General features: G+C 51.6%; 1 protein-coding gene across 1 annotated transcript; it reads right to left on the bottom strand.

The window, feature by feature from the left end:
• Positions 1-2,472: 2,472 nt before the first annotated feature.
• On the bottom strand, positions 2,473-5,479 carry LOC149809018 (uncharacterized). Its single transcript, XM_089995035.1, has 5 exons — positions 5,185-5,479; positions 4,954-5,083; positions 4,698-4,896; positions 4,089-4,316; positions 2,473-3,450 (listed from the first exon to the last, which is right to left on the bottom strand). Exons 1-5 carry the CDS (start codon positions 5,477-5,479, stop codon positions 2,473-2,475), a joined length of 1,830 nt encoding a protein of 609 aa, XP_089851161.1.
• Positions 5,480-18,620: the final 13,141 nt, after the last annotated feature.

The raw sequence follows: 18,620 nt of genomic DNA, 5'->3' as shown, positions 1-18,620 counted from the left end.
GCAGGCTCGAGCTGCTTCTCTGTCAGTGCTCCAATCCTTCTGGTTCAGGTATGTCGCTGGTCATTCGCTGGTTTGTATCGAAAACGCGACCTCTCCAGAATCATCTCAAACACCCGTGCGTTGGCCATCGTCGTCCCATTTCTACATTCAACCGGCCGAGGCCACACACGCCCTGTCAGCCTAGCCACGTGACCTGGTCATTACTGTCGGCATAGGTGATGGGATGGTTGCCAAGATCTCCTTCAAGCGGCTCGCACATGAAAGTCACGTACGATGACAGGATCACCAAGAGGTGTGTCTGCAGAAGCGATTTCTCTATCAATAACTCTGAAAGGCCTTCTGCGTGGTCCTGTGCATGAAAGGACGTACTTCGAGCACATTCCATGAGGGGCGACCTGAACGTCGACCATCCTATAACGCCTGCTTCAAGAAAAGGCTGGTCGAGCTTGTTACTTCTAGTCTTAGGTAGTCGGCTTTATTGTGAACGCAGCTATTTTTCCACACGGCCCTGTCTAATTATGTTGTACCATGTTGTAACTCGTATCAGTGGGTGTCGGTGCTACAGGAACTACTTTACGATGACTGACAACGACCGGCTGGATATGGCTGCGTTGCTGCTGCGACGGTTGACGGACGAGAAGCTGGAGATTCGCCACCTGGCGTCCACCACGTTGTCCGGCCTGTTGCAGTGTCTGGAGGAGCGCTATGCCTCCAACATCCGCCAGCGCATCATGATTGAAGCGGAAGCTCTTTTCCCAGCTGGTCGCCGTAAATTGGCGGCCACAAAGCCCACCAAGGACGCCCTTATCCAGTGCCACGCATGTGTCCTTGGCTTACGTGCTGTGCTTCTCAGTAGCCCCTACGAGATCGCGCCATGGTGTGTATGCCCGTGCCTTGATATCGCTCACATTGCTGTGCGTTCTGGAATGGGCGGCACCTCCGCGTTGAAGACACACCCTGTGGCATTGAGCAATTGTATGCATCACGTAGAGCGTTGCTCAGACTGAGATGCCTGGGTTTTCTCGTGTTCGTCACCATGCGCGACGGTGGGTTGACCATATTCTGTACAACATACTCGATCTGTTGAAGGTGCATGACATGTCTTGCATGGGTCTGTATGCACTGCATCCACCATTCTTTCCACCCGTCGGACACCTGGCACTTGGATGCCACCTCCCAAATGTGACTTCCAGGCGCTTAGCGAGTGCCTAATGGTATCGTCAAAGATGTCATCCTTGAGTGTGCTTTCTGGCAACTGTGCTTTTTTCCTTGTGCTAATGAAAGGCACGTTTGCAGGATGAGTGATGTATTGATGGCAATCGTGCGTGCATCACGCCTGCCTGCGCCTGTGAAGACTTCGTGCACAAGCAGCCTGGGGGAGTTCAGGAAAACGCATGAAACGTCTGAGAGCCGCCCATTAAAAGAGCGCTTAGATCCCGATGTTTGGACCAGCATCTGCGATGTGGCAATGCAATCATCGTACTTTGTGTAGGGCCCATAGCCATGTCACGCTGAGCTATGACGATTGTGCTGTGTCAGGCATTGCGTCAGTGCGTAGGTACCAACCTGTCTGGCATTATTCAACAGAACAATGGTGCTTAGCATTTGGATTTCTTGTATACCAGGATTAGCAACTATTTCCTCGTCTGTTGAACATGTACATACGCCTCTCATGCACTCAAATTCACAAGCATCTGACACAATCGCAGACATGTATTATTGGAACTTACTGTGCTTTCTACTGGCGTGCATTTCATCACCTTCACCTACTGTCCGGAGTGCTACCGGTACATGATGTTAGCTTATCATACGTGAGTAAATGGTTGATGAAGTGGACAGCACTACATAACTCTTGCATTTTTGCACATGCGGCCGGCTTTTTGGAGAAGAGAAAGTTGGAATGGCATGTACCGACACTGCGGAGAAAACGCTGGTTTGCGTATGATGGGAAGGTGAGGGAGTTACCAAACAACATATTATTTGACAGACCACAACACAATGTATGCCGCATATAAACAGTTGGCAACATTGGTAAACTGTATGTGCGTTACGCTTGGTAGCCACACTGATAATGTATGCATGACCAAGCTTTGAATGCATGCAAGAACTGCAGATGCAATGCTAAGGTCAAGTCACAAGGCAATGTACGCACATAGAGCACACAACTACCATAACCATGCAACAACTCAGTTCTTGTGTGCTTCACCTCCGCAATGAACCTCCGACTTGCAGGAGACATTTAGTTACCTCCTAGATTTATGTCACATTACTGATTCCAGGCTGCTACACTCCATGATGGACAGCATCATGGGAACAGGGCAGATATTGCATGCACTGCAACCATTCATAGCTGCCACCTGAATGAGAGCACGACACCAAAGGCGCTGCTGGCTGCCCCCGCAGTCACACAGCACAATTCAGCGTGCTTCTCTGTTTCAGTTGGTTCCTGGCGCTGAGAGCTATGCACCCACTTCAGCCCACGATGTCCAGGTCGTGAACATCACCAACAAAGCGGATGAGAGCTTCGGGAGTGTCGTTGGCAGCAGCGCTGCCCCGCTTCAGATCCATGCTTTGCACGGGCACCTTGTCAACTGGGGACTTGCTCCACACGTAAAACTTGCCGGGTGCATCGACCGGCAGGCCGTTGAAAGGGCAGGCGCCAGCAACAGAATACGCCCCAAAGTCGGGGAACTGAAGCCAATCACCCGAGCGCAGCAGCGGCATGGGCATGTTCTTGTAGATGAGATCGATGCCATCGCAGGTAGGCCCAAACACGGTCGTTGGCGCCCAAGGCCCAGCCTCGGCTGCAGGCAGGAGGGGAGAACGCAGCACAGCCGACTTGATGGCGCAGTGGTCGTAGATCATTGCGTTGAACGAGCCGTACACACCATCCGTGATGAAATAGGACCGACCAATGACGGGCGCGTCCAGCGCAATGCGGGTCTCCTTCACGGTGTGCACCATGCAGAAGAGCGTGCTGCACGCCTCTGCAAAGTAGCGGCCGGGCTCGGCAATGATGGAGACGCCACTCTCGAGTGGGAAGTGTTGAGCGAGCGCGCTATTCACAGCGTTGGCCACAGTGTTAATCTGGACATCGCCCGCGGCGTTGAACCGGCCGAAGAAGCCTCCACCGATGTCCAGGAAGTCCATCGTGAAGTCAAGTGCCGCGCCCAAGTTGAACACATGGCGGGCAGCCGCGATGGCACTGGAGTACGATTCAGCGTGCTGGGAGCCTGAGCCGACGTGGAAGGACACACCGACGACGTTCATGCCAAGCCGCTTGGCTGCTGCCAGCAGGCAAGGAGCCTCTTCGTAGGGGTGCGCTCCATACTTGGCACCGAACACAACGACCGCGTCGGGGTCATCCGCCTTGATGCGCAGCACGCACTTTGCGTTGGGGTAGCGGGCGGCAATCTTCTCCAGCTCGCTCTCGCTGTCAAACGTCATCTTCTGCAAGAGTATGTGCCGCGTGAGTCTGGAAGTTGTGAAGCGTCTGACATCCATGTGCCAAGCCCGGGGGACATGATGGGATGAGTTTAGGTGTGTGTAAAGAGACATCACCCCCTCCCCTCAGACAGCACAATACCAGCCATGGCAAAATAGGCCTCACGTTCTCAAACTGTCGGACAGCTCTCAATCAAACGAATCAATGTGGCCAGTAACCGTAAAAATCAAGTTATGAACGGGTGCTTGGAGTACTAGAGAGTCTCCACGTCACAGGCGCGGTTACACGACCGAGCCTGATGCCGCATTCTGTTCGCGATCTGCGCCATTGTGCATCTTTCCCGCATGCCAAGTGCAAAGGTCAAAAGGGTTTAGCATCATCCTATTATTCCAAGCAGTGAGTCGAGGAATGTTCATGCAATGGAATATGTGAGTCGAATGAGCGACACGACAAGAGAAAACAAAAAAGCCGTTGTAACAACGTCTACCAACGGTTATGCAAAACACAAATGCGCAAGCCTCTGACAAAGCAACCAATGCAGGCTTAATCTCACATGCAACCTATTCGCGGCAACGCCACATGGAACGTCGTCTGCCAAGGAGATGTACACACAAACGAAATGTCAGATGAAAGCGGATCTCACCGAAATGTTCTGGGAAGCAGCGTAATCCAAGCACGCAGGTCGCTTGCAAGGGTGAGCAAAGATGATGTCAGCAGGGGCAACACCAGCCTCCAAAATCTGGGACATCTCCCCCTTAGAAGCGCAGTCAAAGCCCGCCCCCATGCTCGCAAGGACGGCGACGATACCCTTATCCGGATTGCACTTGACGGCGTAGAAAGGGCGCACGCGAGGCATGGCCGCCTGGAATGCCTGCGCGCAGTACACACCCCTAACGGTTTCGCCTTAGTCGCACCGGTCTCACACGAGCTGGTGAAGGAACCGATGAAGTTCTCTCCATCACTTCCCGACGGCATTTCCATTGTAAACGTGCATTTCACTTGCCAAGCAAAGAAAGAAAGGGGTGGTTGCTGCCCCAGAGCACCGAGCAGCGAAGGGGCAGGGTACGATGCCACGAACGACATCAAAGAAGTCAAAAAACGGATGAGAAGCATAGATGCATCGCCTGCAAAGAGCTAAGTGAGAAAGAAAAACTAGATGATGTCCACATACATATCGCCCGCGATGACATGGGTTGGCTAGCAGGTTAGCACGTCAAACTCCAGGTGGTTACGATTGATGCAGGTCAAGCACCTTGTACAGGCGGTCCAGGCGGCCTAGGTCGATAGCATAGAAATTGTCTTGCAGGTTATGCTTCTGAATCAGATGAATAGCATACTCCTTGATGCCTGCCACGCCACCTGCGCCAACAACACATATTAGCCGACGTGTGATACTTGTAGGGGTGATGTCGTGACAGTTGACGCGAAAGATGGGCAAAACACCTGCATATCTGGCAATAATACATAGAAACATGAAGCAGCAAAGAAATATCAAAGGTACAAGAGACCCGTGCTCATGGGCACACACATGGAAGTCGCCTCCAACGTGCGCAACGGGGGCAACTACAGCAGGCAGAGGACGTGTCAGCTGCAGGTCATTCAAATCGCGGGCATCAAAGAAACACCGCATAAGTGCAACTTTCAATATGTTAAAAAATCCCCCAGATCACATCGTCTGCAGCTCTATGCAAAGCTCGTTGTCAAAACGCATCGGTGCAGATGCACGTAATTCAACGCACCTGCCTGCAGGGGCGACACGCGCAAGGGACGCAAGACATGCTTGAGACGTGTTTGCTGATTCTTGGGTTTGAAGGGAGATGAAAGGCGGGGCGCCTTGCGCTTGTTAATGGGCTTGCGACCAGCCAAGAGCTGCAGTGAGCGCGGCTTGCTGCGGAAGCTCACAGAATTGGGCCTCCGATTAGTGCCCAGAAGAGGTCTATTAAAATCACCATACGGGTCTCGCGTTGAGATTTGTCCATCGACAGTAACTGCCTCGTGGACATCGATGGGAAGAGGGGTTGGAAGACCAGCCATCAAGGGGGGGTGAAAATGTGCCTAACGTTAACGGCTTAAAATAGCTCTAACAACAAGTGCTGGTAGACTTACGGGGGCAGTGATCTATGCATTGGCGGTTGCTGGCTTATATGGCGATGGACAAACGTGATGTTGGAAGGCAGGGTGCACAAATTTTGCGGCTCAGCCTATCGTCGCAACAGCTATCTGAACTGTCCATGACGACACGACGTTTCGACGTTCAAGCCGTAATCAACCGCACAGCCTCATGTCCCACGTAGCTTTGTGCATGGGAATGAACCATAGCAGTGGTTTTCTCTACTGAAAGTCATCTGGTGCCTTGCACAGCTGGATGCACGATGCGAGTTCCATCCACAAAGACATGTTGATGAAAGAAGCAAGCAAGCATGCGAAACAGCGACCTGCCCATCGAATGGTTCCACACGGGTTTATGGCTGGTGAACTATGTTTCTTCAGGCGTTGCGGAGATGAAGGTTGTGAAATCGTATCTGTGGCACTGAGAACGGATGAATCACCTGTTATGCCACACACAGTGTCCCCACTCGCTTGGAAGCTGTTGGCAGTACACTAGGAAGGCATGCTCGTAACATGAATTGTTTGAGAGCATGGGCGTACATGACCTAGCAACACTTGGTGCAAGCCTTGGTCCAAGGCTTGGAGCAAGACGATGTTCGAAGCGCACATTCAAATGTCAGAGCACTTACGTATCAGAGACAGTTGTGGTAACTACCGAGATTGACTTCAAAATACAGATACTCTAGGTAACTAGAAAGCAAATAGGACTGCCAACAACATGCACTGCGTCAGGCCAAATAAACCTGGGTAATGAATATCCAATCATCCTGGACGTATCTCTGGAGATGTGAGTGCACCTCTCGCTCCTCGTTACTGCCCTCACAATTTCCCAGTCTTGCCAAGCAGCAAATGAGCCTCCCCAGTCGTCTCCAGCGTAGCGTAGCAAACAAATTCAGCATCCAGGCCTTGTGATTGCAAGTATTGCAGTCGACACCAGTCAATCAGACGCTTGCACTTCATGCCAACAGCAACACGAGTCTCCATTGGCAAGTTCAGCAGAGCACTAGTCACTAGTGCCCCTGCTGATGATCCAGGTGGGGGAAGATGCCGTGGGCTACATGCAGATACAGCTGACGGGGAGCTCTTGTTGGAGAGTACGGTGCTGGCAGCAATGGCATTGTCACTTGGAGCCGCCGGAGGTGCCAAGTCGTCGAGCGCATCAGCTATGGCCAAACAAGGAGGATTTGAGTGAAGAGACTGCGCGCCAACTGTATCGTCTGCACCCTGTTGAGTGCACTTGAGTCCCATGTTGGTGTCCTGCATGCCTTGATCTGCAACGCTGTCCACTGCTTGCAATGCATCATGACCACAGTTCGCCCAACCTGCAGTTGCGCGAGCCTTCTTGAAAACCGCGCTACTGCAACCCCACAGACCAATAGTCTCCAGCGTACCCAAGAAGATTGCTCAAGGTTTGATTGGAATGAGGCGGCATGCTTGTTACGGCTATAGCGAGGCATAGCAGCACCATGTTACGGCAGACTTGGCTTCCCCCGGAAGGGCGTTGAACAGTGTAGCAAATCCAATGGAATATATATGCAGAAAGGTCGGAGTACCCACATAGCGCTGGTTTGGTTGTGCAGTAGGGCCGTGTCTGCTGCCTGCAATACTTATGGGCCTGCCGTGCATTCCGTGCAGGGTATGGGACTCAGCAGAATGAAGATGATGCACAGTCCTACAAGTTTTGGCTCGTGCGAGCAGCAGCGCGTTCAAAGCAGGCTTGCCTGTCCCAACCGCTGTAAGCTGTGCAGTTTCGAATGTGTATATTTGGTTGCGTTCGGCCTGAGCAGACTAGTTCTTGCTTATCTATGTGATGTAACCATGCAGATTCCACACACTGCACGCTCACAAGTGATACTTGGCAGTCCATTGCAAGTGCCAGTGCTTGAGCAGGGAAGAAAAGCTTGTCCATAACAAGCGCACAGTGCAATCTGGAACGAGGCTGTGCAGCTGGCTGTTTCTCGCATTGATGCAAGCCTCGTACCTGTCATCCAGGTGATGAGCTCAAACTCTGTGGGGGAAAATCCAAGCTCCAAGATAGATGCTTTCCCAACATACGCCTGCCAAGTGCACCGGTGGTGACAGCAGGTAGCGATGCACACACCCTGTAGGCCGCGCCGCCGGTGGTCAGCACTCTCATCCACTGTATCGTCACCAATGCCTTCACCCTGTTCTTCCCTGGATGGGATGACATTGGCCGACTTAACCGTTGGACCTGCGACTCCCATTCATCTTCTCATATCGCACACCACATGCTTGCATCGCAGCCAAGGCCATGACTATCGGCATGGCAGTGCACAATTAGAAGGGACAGAGCACATTCATGTTGCATAGGTTCAAGGGTTCTGCTGCTGTGTGTGAGCGGTGTTCGCGACCACGCAATCTGGTACTCGCTCGGCAAATAAACGGTGCAAATTGCAGTCAATACAATGAAACAAGCTGATGGAACATGAGGAGCGCTACAGGCAGCGTTATTCCCTGTCGTTTGATTTGGTCTTGGACACCATTGGTCGCCATCGTGATGGAATGAAGTGAGCTCACTGCTCAGGCGCTGTTATCGATACATCTAAAACAACGCGGCGATATTGCATCATGAAGTAGTTCTTGCGATGTGCGTGTTGCTTGCTCGCAACGCGCTGCGGAATGAAATATCTCATGGCATGATCATGTAAAACCCCATCGACCATCGATCTGATAAGTCTGCCCGTACACTTTCCGGATTGCCAAGCTTGAAGAGAAAGGTCTCTGTAAATTCACTGCAACTCCTTCGCAGTGATACTGGTGAAGGTTTTACATACATGCAGTGTTTCTTCTGGCAGTATTTGGATCATTCCTACTTTACCCTCACGTAAGTAGAAGTGATTCACACGCTGGTGTAGGTGCCGAAGTGCACCCAAACAATTATCGAGCATGCGGTTCAGAAGGGGTTTGGGCAGACGCTCTGCGCTGCATGGTGAGGACCGCACCGCGAAGACCGTGCAAGGCACTCCGAATGGCGTAGTCTGTTGCCGCTCCGCACAGGTGCTTCCCGATTGCAACGAACGGCCGCAAATCGCCCGGCCATGCAGCGTGCTTGTTTGCCTCGGCAGCACCATCAGAGAGTACAGACTCTCGGCATGCCATGCTGCCTTGCAACTGGTTGGGTGCAGACGCATCGGACGACTCAGCAATGCCACTGACTTGCGTGACGTCAAAGTCCTTGATGTCTGCGAGGCAACGGATGAACGCGACGGGCGGGGCGAGCTTGCGCAAGATGCGGTCTGCCTTGAGGCGGAAGGTGCGGATGTCATTGAGCACGAAGGACGTCGCCGGCGTGGCTTCTGCAAGCATGAGCGTCAAGTAGCCCTTCCCTGCGCCATACTCCACGAACGTGGTGTCCTCCGCGCGTTGCAGCAGACCTGTGCACCACGTAACAACTTGCCACGAATTGCAGTCCTTGGAATGAGCACCATGATAACCTCACATGGCCAGCAACACTGCATGAGAGTTGCCATGCATTCGGGCAGTTCATACTTGGGGACGGCACAGCTGCAGATAGCGTTCAGAGCTTCCTGATAGATGCCATGCTATGTGCACACCACGTGTGAAATACACCCAGCCTGCTTGGGCGGTGTGTGCTGTCAACATACCGTCAAGCAAAAGGGTACAAGCGATTGGGCTTTAAATAAACACTGATTGAAGAAAACACATTCAAAACACCATACATTGCAAGCACGCACAGGGACAAGCCAGATCATGTACTTGCCTTGATAGCATTTGCATCAATGCCCTGGTTTGTGGCCGCACGGCATGTCTTCAGAGCACCTCTCGACCTGCACAGAACATTCCATGCAGGGAACGGGGGCATACCCACGCGTTCCATGTTTCCGATGATGGAAGCCTGCTGGACTGCATGCTTCATACAGAGTGGCTTGTACTCGATGTGGCGGTCTTCAGGCGACATGTGAGCCTCGCAGTAGCCTGGCCGCATCACATATGTTGGTACATTCTCGACCACACCAGCCTGCATGACTCCCGAAATGATGCCATCACCCATGCATGAGGAACCCTATATCAAAGCATACATATGCTTCGATAGCTTTGATAGCCTCGAATGCTTAACTGTCTGCAGTGCCGCATGCATCAACCCAGTCGCTGGTGGACAAACACAGGCAGGGATACAATTAACATTCCAAGTTCTCGTTGCACGCGGCTGAAGCATGCCGGCCTGATGAACTCAAGGCAGTGAGTTCGTGTTGCTTGCACATGCGGTGAACCTGCAAACCTACAGCAGTGCGACTCGGTTCCGGAACGTGCTCACTGTTTCTGTTCTCGTGACACAGGTTACCTTGCCGGGGCTCAAGGCCGAAGCTCGTTGAGCAAGTCCTTGTGGACATAGTGCTTGATTGCGCAAGCGTGACATGGTTTCCGATTAAATTTCGTTCTCTTTCTGTTCAAGGATGCCAGCGAGTCCTCTTGACCGAGCACAGGGCTCTATATTGAGGCACACCTGCTCCGCAGCCTTGTCAATGCGGTCGACCAAGTGCAGCAGCTGCTTGATGTCCACATTAGCTGCAAATGCTGAACGGTCTGCTGCCGTCGGCAGGGGGTGAGGTGCTTGTATGAAGGTGTCGGCTGACAGGTCAGGCAGGGTCACCTCATCCCACCGGCCCGCGTTTGAGTCCACCTGGTGGTAAGCGCTGCCGACGCGGTTTTGTGTGTGGCGTCGACTGGTACAAATGAGCAAGTGCTTCTCCAGCTCTGACTCGAGGCAGTCACTGCACAGGACTCAGGTCGCATTTCAGAATGACTTGGCCAAATTGCTCACTGTGTCCGTTGTTCATGGATGGAGGCTCAAAACACATCAGGCGTGAAATGTGCCAACTGCGGTCATATCGCAGACATGTATTGGCCCCACATAGTTGTGCATGTGAAGTGATTTGTTATCTGCATGGCTGCCCTTTGGCATCCTTGCTGCTGCTGTAGTTATCGAGGATGCCACCAGACAAGCACGACACCTTGCCATCAGTTTCTCAAAGGAACACAATCAAGAAGAGACGCACTGTCCGGGATCATAGGGGCAAGGTACTCGCTTGGGGCCAGGCTTTTCTGAGAAAGCCAGATGTATCCCGCAATAATCATGACCCAATTTCACATCGAACTTGCAAAACCGCTGCTTCCGGTTTAGGAAAAGTTTGCATTTGTGCTTTGGATGAGTAAGGGAAAGTTTTCTCTTGAGCTCTTCTAATCTGCTACCAGGTTGTTGCATTTCTGGTGACACAAAGCCGAGCATTGGTGCGGCTGCGTCGGAAGAAGTCCAGGACGAGGTAAGAAGCGCACAGGGACTTGTGTTGATCTCCATATGTTTATTTGTCACGTCTATAATAGACATTCTCAAGCAAGACCCGAGTTTCTCGGCGAGTACTGATCAGGATGGACAGGGTGCAGGGTTCTTAGATAGCTGGAAGACTATCCTTTTGACAGCGTCACCCCGGCGCCAGGCCCTGGCCTTGGACCTGACCCAGGGTGCCTATGCAAGACGTGAACACGGACATAGCCTCAGATCATGACCTAGGAGGAAAGGAGTCGCACGCCTCAACTTGTGTAGCGGCTCGAACAAAGAATCACGACGAATCGCAATCATTACAAATTCTCAATGCTGGACAAAGCGGACTCAGGGACCCAACGAGTACGAAAGGATGCAGGATCACTTGCAAACCGAAGTAATTCTTCTGCAGCTACCTGCCAATGAGTATCCAGCATGACATCATGCGCTAGGCCTTCAATGATGATGGGTGTCGTGTGCAAATAGCGAGCTGTCTCGATGCATGCTTCCTGGTCTACCAAGTTGTCGTCGCTGCCACCGAGAACGAAGGCAGGTGGACACTCATTCTGTTTGAGAGGTGGCAAAGGGCACTCAACCTGTGCACAGGAGCGCTCTGTCAAACAGATAAGATGCTCAAATGAGTACATCACGCGCAACGTTCCAGTAAGCTTCTACCAGCCCCCGTAGCTTTGCAGTGGGGCGCGGCATCAATTGAGTACTTAGGCCTGGGATGTCAGCTTCCATGCAACTGTGGAGTACGACAAAGCGATTAGCGGGCCAATTCCCCATTGATATAATTGTACGAACGTTGAAGTCTAGGCCAGCGTGCCGCTAAACTGTCTATTGCATGGTTGAAGTTCTTTAGGCAAGTCCTCGCGTAGGCGCTTGCTTACGAGGGCCTGCCGTTGTTTTCAATCAATTGCTCTCTTTCACAGGGATCGTGTGAAAGACACAACAGCACGCACATGCAACGTGGCGCCACAAGGCACCAACATGGCATGATTTCAGAGTTGGTGTATAGCACCGCAGGGACAGACGAAGTGAACTCAATAACGAACTGCCGATCTCAATGGCTGTGCCTTGACCCACTGGCTCACAAGGCGTTTAAACAAGGGCAACCCAGCCATGCGGTTGTTCAACAACTTGATAGCGGCGACCGCTGAAGCAGTCAAAAGCAAGCATGGATTCTTCATGCTGCGTGAACTCAGCATCGGCCTGTGAGGAGGCAACGCGGTAATGTAGGAATGTTCTCGCTGTTGGCGTCTCTTGGCTCGTGTGACCAGTAGACCAAGCTTGACTGTCCATACCTCTGATGATCCATGATGTTGGTATACGATGGCAAAACTGGTTGCCCTTGTAAGTCTGTGCTGTAGTACTTTGCGTGTCTATGAACACAACAATACCTTGACTCACTCAGTCCCACATGAGGTGGAATATATGGGATGTGCTCACCTGAAGCATCTTGAGATCGAGCAGCGGCACGGATGGGGCGTGTTTGTTGAATAGTTGCTGCAGGCGTTCCAGCTCAGAATTTGGCAAAGATTTGCTGAAGAATAGGCGCCGCAAAGCATCTGTATCTGTAAAGTAGTTTTTTGTGATGAACGACCACGTCACCTGCACGCATAAACCTGGGCAGTGGATGCAGACCTCCTGAGATTTGACTGACACAGCAACTGGCGTTCCGATCTTCAGCTCTTTTCTTTCATGACACTAATCCTGGGCGGTTGTTATTACAACACTACCGCATCCATGTGGACACCGGCCACTTTCGTTGTGCAAGTTCGAAATCAAGTTCGGCATCAACTCGAGGAAATGAACAATTGATGCATGGCGTTATGACAAGGGTGTGAATTACCTTCACGGACAGGAGGGGGGCCTTCTTCACAAAGCGTCCTAGCATGGCTTTATTGCCGGAAGGGGGTGCTGCTGCCATCAAAGCTATGCCCTCTAAGGGGGGGAAGTCCGAATTGTCCTCGCTTATTCCGATGAGGTACCGCTGCGCAATCAGGCCACCAAACGAATGTCCGACCATCAATGGAGGCGCTGGCAAGGCCGCTACTACGCTGGCCAAGTCCTGAGCGTTGGTGGCAAGGTTACCTGCCGCAGGACCTGTGTTTGTGCAGTCACTTCCACCCTGCAGCACGTGCATCAGTCAACAGTGTGCAGATCCGCACGTACAATTCCAAGGAACGCGCAAGTGGATATTGTAGACCCAAATGGTCACATCCAATCAATGCAAGATTGTACAAAGCTTCGTCACAAGAATAAAACCCTAACAGGACAAATCCATTCCACAAGCTGGAGAGCTCTCAATGAGAACGTACGTGACCTCGCATGGATACCGCGTAGATATCAAATCCTGCTTCAGCGAATAGCGGCATAAAATGCTCTGACCAGCACCAGGCAGAGTGCGCTGCACCATGTATGAACAGCATCGGAGCCAGCCCTGGCTTGGGTGCGGCAGCCCGCATTGATAGGATCTCCAGACATGAGCCGTCAGCTAATACGTGTTTTGATGAATCCACACTATGGCGCATCGCCGACATGGGCAGCACGGGCTGCCGTGGACCATTCCGAGGAAACTTGCGGAATGGCGAACGATCGAACGACCTTGTCATCGAAGAGTGCACGCGCATCTTGGTGAGTTTCTATCGGGTATCTCTTGTTTATTCACGACTGGTATGCTCGTCGTAAGTGGCGAGCAGTGAGCAGCGAATGGAACGCCGTTCACCAGGAACTCGTTCATAAGAAGCGATCACATGCAATGCCAATGGTGTTGTCAGCACCCACCAATGACGTGGCTTTTATTGCCATTACAGACACTGATATACCTTGACAAGGCCTTTCTTTTCGAACACTACGTTGTCGATGTGTGCATGAGACTCGAGTGTCTTGTGAAACTCGGCTAATTAGTGACAGGCTTGTTAGTGACAGGGCCATTTGAGTGACAGTCTCATTCCCGCCTAGCGATCTGGATAATCAGGCGGCCAAAGTGCATGCAATTTGTCCCTGTGCACGATCGAGTCAGACAACTGGTGCACGAAGCCTTTGTGCATTTGTCAAAGGCTGGCGGTGAGTCTGGGCGGCAGCACTGGCAGTCCTGCTGCAGGTCCAACTTACAACTCTCCCCACAACGCATGCATGCACCGGAGACGGTCGTCAAATATCATGCATTGCGGGCAGGATTGAGTCGAAATTGGCTGCATGGGGCCGCACGCAGCCAGGGAGTATATTGTACGCAGAAATCTCGAGAGACATGATGATGTATCTTTTTACAACACTACCGCATCCACATGGACATGCCGGACTAAACTTACCTTGGTAAACGTGCACATTTCCTGAGCATCGACTTCATGTGGACCGCCTCGTCCAGACTGTGTAGGTTGTTGCGTTGATGCTCTATTTCGGATCGAATTCTTAGGCTCAATGTAATTACCAAGCAGCACATGTTCGAGTAGCTCTAAATACAAATATGATGGCAAACTGGTCAGGAGTAGCAAGCAGAAACAGGTGAAAAGCAGAAACCTGTTGCAAATTTGAGCAGAGTGACCCTTGAACTAGCTGCTGCTTTACGCGAGCCATGTCACATGCTGACGTACAAAGTCAACGATCGTCCGCACTTGGGCAACGTCCAGTGTTGCAATTCCCACACTCAAATATAGTTGCCTGCAAGTCCGCAGATACCATCATTCATGGGTTCCCGCACACGTGGATAAAATGGGTGTAGGCCAACAGTAATCCGAGATCGTGCTCAAGTGAAGATGTTACCTAAAATGATATTCCTGGCTACACAACACGAAATGCCTTCCACCTATGTAGAGCACCATATTGGAACGGGATTGGGCGCAAGGGGCAGGGTGGATTTGTAGGAATCTTTATGCCAGTGCCGTTACACGCATGGCTACCAGGACTAGTCCAAACTGGCACAGAGACCCCCAAGAATAACCCCACACAACATGCAGGCACTTGGCTTACCAGTTTCCATCAACATGATTGCGCCACGCGCGTGCCTCTCGGCCGAGAACCTCTGAAGGAGATGCTGATATGCGGAGTTTAAAGGGACAAGCAACGGCGGCAAGACAGCAGAAAGCATCAAGGGCGCACACAAGCACGCAATAGTCTTGGTTGAGGGAGATACATGGGCAGCATGCTGTCCACCGACATCATAAGCAGGAACCTTCTGCACGCAACGAATGCACCCAGTGACACTTAAACGTTCGCGTACACGTCTCAATCAGACCTAGAAGTGGAACCACGAAGGATAGCGCCTTGCGACCATGAAGAACAGCGCCTTGCATCTGCGAGTTGCTGAGATAGAAATCCCGTACTCAACTGACCTCTTTCCCTTTTATACAAGTCTGTCGGCGCAATAATACATAAATCAATCAATCGGGGATCCGCCAGGCCCCCGGCACCGCAAGACGCGACAACGGAAACGTAACATACCCATGGGGCTTCGGCCTCATGCCCAGGCCGAACCTGGGGCACAGGCGGCAAATGCGTTGAAATCCGACAGGTTGATATCGGACGCACTGAAGTTAATCAAATGTGTTCTTACTGGCTCAGATTCGGATACGTGTGGATGTGTGTGGTCCATGTAGAGGATGCCTGGACAAAGGGAACCTTTACACTATGGCTCGGCCATCATAGGACACTATGACCATGGGCATCGCCCATCATAGGACACCCGCCTCTTAAGCAAGTGGCCATGGCGTGCGTCCTTGTTGGGCCAACTTGCAACGTCGAGCAAATTCGACTGTCATGCAATACAGATGATACTTCTCAACAATACTCATGGCTGCCACAGACAGGTCTTGATGCCTCCAATCACGATCTTCCTCAAATTCATAGAACGTCTTATATCATGGTTTGGAATTTGGGAAGGAGGATCATGATTGAAGGCATCGACGGGCTGTCTTGGGCAGGTACTGTCTGTACCTACCCCTGCTAGCCTTTACAGTGGCAGGCAGGAGGTTACTCGAAACCCTGACACCTACCGAATAGGATGGATGGGGGACGGGTAGCTTGCACAAGCAGCGGCAAGAGCATCCCTTTAATTAAAAGTCACAAGCTGACGTCACAAGCGAACACCGGTGTGCTTGAGGAAGTCAAAAACTCGCAGTTGGAGTATAAATCGTACTTCGTGCAGCCCGCAGCATTGGAAAGAGCTGCTATTTGTCTTGCAAGCAGGCTGTGCTCCTCCACATCTCTCTTGCCCAGTAGTGTCTGTACAGAGTACGTTGTGGGCCCCTCCACGGAGTTGTCTTGCCTGGAAACCCCACGCGCTACCATGTCATCTCAGCATATAATCACTTCGGGCACAAATAGGCAGCTGCAACAGAAAATAGGAGAACTAGGCTGTTCACGGTGAATATAAAGTGCAGCCACGCGTGGTTACTTGTTGCTAGGGGACAGACGCGAAGAATGCCAGAGGGTAGCATCAAGTGCAAACTTAGTCCCTGCAGGATCCCCATTGTGAATCGTGGCCCGATGCAGCGCCTGCAAATGACATAATGCTGAAATTGATGGCCACCCTTGATTCTGCATTTGGCATTCTCAACTGGGTTGCATTGCCTCAGGTGAACCCTTCTGGGCAGTGCCGTCCATCGAGAGAAGTTACGGTTCCAAAAAGTACACTGCAGCACAACAAGAACCTAGATAAACTTACATCAAGCTATACAAATACACTTATAACGATTTAATCTAATGCTCATGAGCTGGTTCATGTGAACGCACTTGGCGAGCAAGATGGTGCCCATGGTTCGAAGCTGTGAGACGACAAGCAGATTGGCGTTGCCATACGCAGAGAAGAGTACGTCAGTTTCTTTCTCTCCGCAAACCCATTTCCATGTACTTGTTTGCACTTCCGTGGACGTCATCTGTGCTCTGAATCCCGAGACCTGACAGGTTGAAACCACTAGTTCAAAGCATCGTACTATTCTATAAATACGCTAAGACGAAGTGTTGACATATGCATCTCCTCGTGGGCGAGCACACCGTATGCGGTGCTTAGGGCTGGCACAAGCAAGTCATCTCGTCAAAGCGAGAACCGTAAGTTCAAGATTGACACAGGATATGTTGGGAAATGGAGTAGTGCTAGTTGAAACATGCACGCACACCACTGCATTCTCTTTGCACACCGCCTGTTTCTGGTGCCGACTATCTGAATCACCCCTGAGGCCCTGGCCCCCAGGGCCTAGCCCGGGGCCCCAGGTCGGCTATCTGTGCCAACGCATAGGTTCAGTTCGTTGCCCGTCATGTTCTAATAACTGAAAACTTTCATGACGGGAAGACAAAAGTTGGCAGTGCTTCCGTGCTGTCAATGGCTGTCGTGCATGCCTGGGCGTTGACGTCTCGGAATATGGGAGATCATGCGTTCCCAGGGAAAAGTGCAGGCACAAGCGATGTAGCTAGAAGAAAATGGGCGATTACAAGCCATGAGTATCACAGCCACGGCATATCACGTTTCGGCGACAGCCAACGACCATGTGAATGTTGACAGGACGATTGCGAAACCAGAGTCGGCCTCCTAAGACTCGCACCCCCCTTACCGTTCATCTCCCTACTTCTATTATCTATGAATAAAATAAGTTGTTGCCGCTTGGAAATTTTCTGATGCGACCGGGTTGTCGGTAAGTATTATCTCAGGATCAACATGGAACTGGCGTGATGGAGGCTGTGCCAAGCCAAGCATCGCACATGGCTGCGTAGTCAAACACCTGAAACCTAAATGTGGTGATAATTACCATTGTTTATGCGTCGCTGAGTGCATGCATTGAGACGTGAGAGTCGCAACACTTCGATTTTGCCATCAGCCCTTGCACAGCGTCGCAGACTGCATGTTCATTTCACGCGTGAATATGCTAGACTAAAACGACTTTGCTTATTCGGATTATTGATCCTTGCATCGGTGATTAATGTTGGCTGGATACTGATTACATCAGGCGAATGTGATTTACCGCATGAACTTTGCTTTCCTAGCATGGTCCAAGAGACGTGGATTGAAGCTTGTTGCCGAGTAATTTCGAGCTGACTGTGACGCGTCTACTTGTGATTAGCATTTTATTTTCAGTTCTTATCAGGAAATCAGAACATTTGCCTCTTCTTTGTGCGACACTCCCAGCTTTCTTGGGTGCATGACCCTGCATTGCATCGAGAATAGCTCCCACACAACCGTACCCTTTCCTACGGAAAAAAGGAAGCTCTTTAAGTTTGTTTCACTGGCTGATCATCCACAATTTTCGGAACGTGATCTGCTACTGCCCTTGGATGGCCTTCAGTATGCGGGTTGCTGACGACTTTGAAGTTGAGCCGGAATCTTCGAGCTCCTCAGACTCAGGTAGCAGGGACCTGGCACTGACCGCACTGCGTGAGCGTCTGCTTCAAGATGTGATGAAGGAGAAAGGGGGGGAATGGCAAGTCGACGGAAAAGACGCTACGCAGTTGCCGCCAATCGTCACAGGTGTGGTGCAAGGACGCCCTAGCCGCAAACGCCTGCTCACCAGTGAAACGTGTCACATCAAGTGCTGAAGAGATGCGTTTCATCGCCACCACCCCGAAAGCGAAGCTCAAGTCAGTCAAAAACATGTCATTTGGACAAAATATTACACGGCGCAATCAGATTGAGCTCACTTGCACACGCACGTGCAGGAGACATCACACACTTGGTTCAGCAGCTTAGGGACAGTGAGATCTTACGCGGCATTCGCGAAGGTACAGGAGGTGGAATGAAGGGGGTTGCGCTGAAGGGAAGGTCCGGAGATG

The sequence above is a fragment of the Nuphar pumila genome, unplaced genomic scaffold (genome assembly GCF_984573655.1).
Source record: "Nuphar pumila unplaced genomic scaffold, dmNupPumi1.hap1.1 HAP1_SCAFFOLD_1865, whole genome shotgun sequence".
In the NCBI taxonomy this organism is placed as follows: domain Eukaryota; kingdom Viridiplantae; phylum Streptophyta; class Magnoliopsida; order Nymphaeales; family Nymphaeaceae; genus Nuphar; species Nuphar pumila.
This window is presented reverse-complemented; position numbering and strand designations above follow the sequence as displayed.

Coding starts and splice junctions, on each gene's coding strand:
- LOC149809018 (XM_089995035.1), bottom strand. CDS start 5,479: ATGGCTGGTCTTCCAACCCCTCTTCCCATCGATGTCCACGAGGCAGTT. Junction 5,084..5,184: donor CGTGTCGCCCCTGCAGGCAG/GTGCGTTGAATT, acceptor ACATATTGAAAG/TTGCACTTATGCGGTGTTTC. Junction 4,317..4,697: donor GCCTGGACCGCCTGTACAAG/GTGCTTGACCTG, acceptor TACTGCGCGCAG/GCATTCCAGGCGGCCATGCC.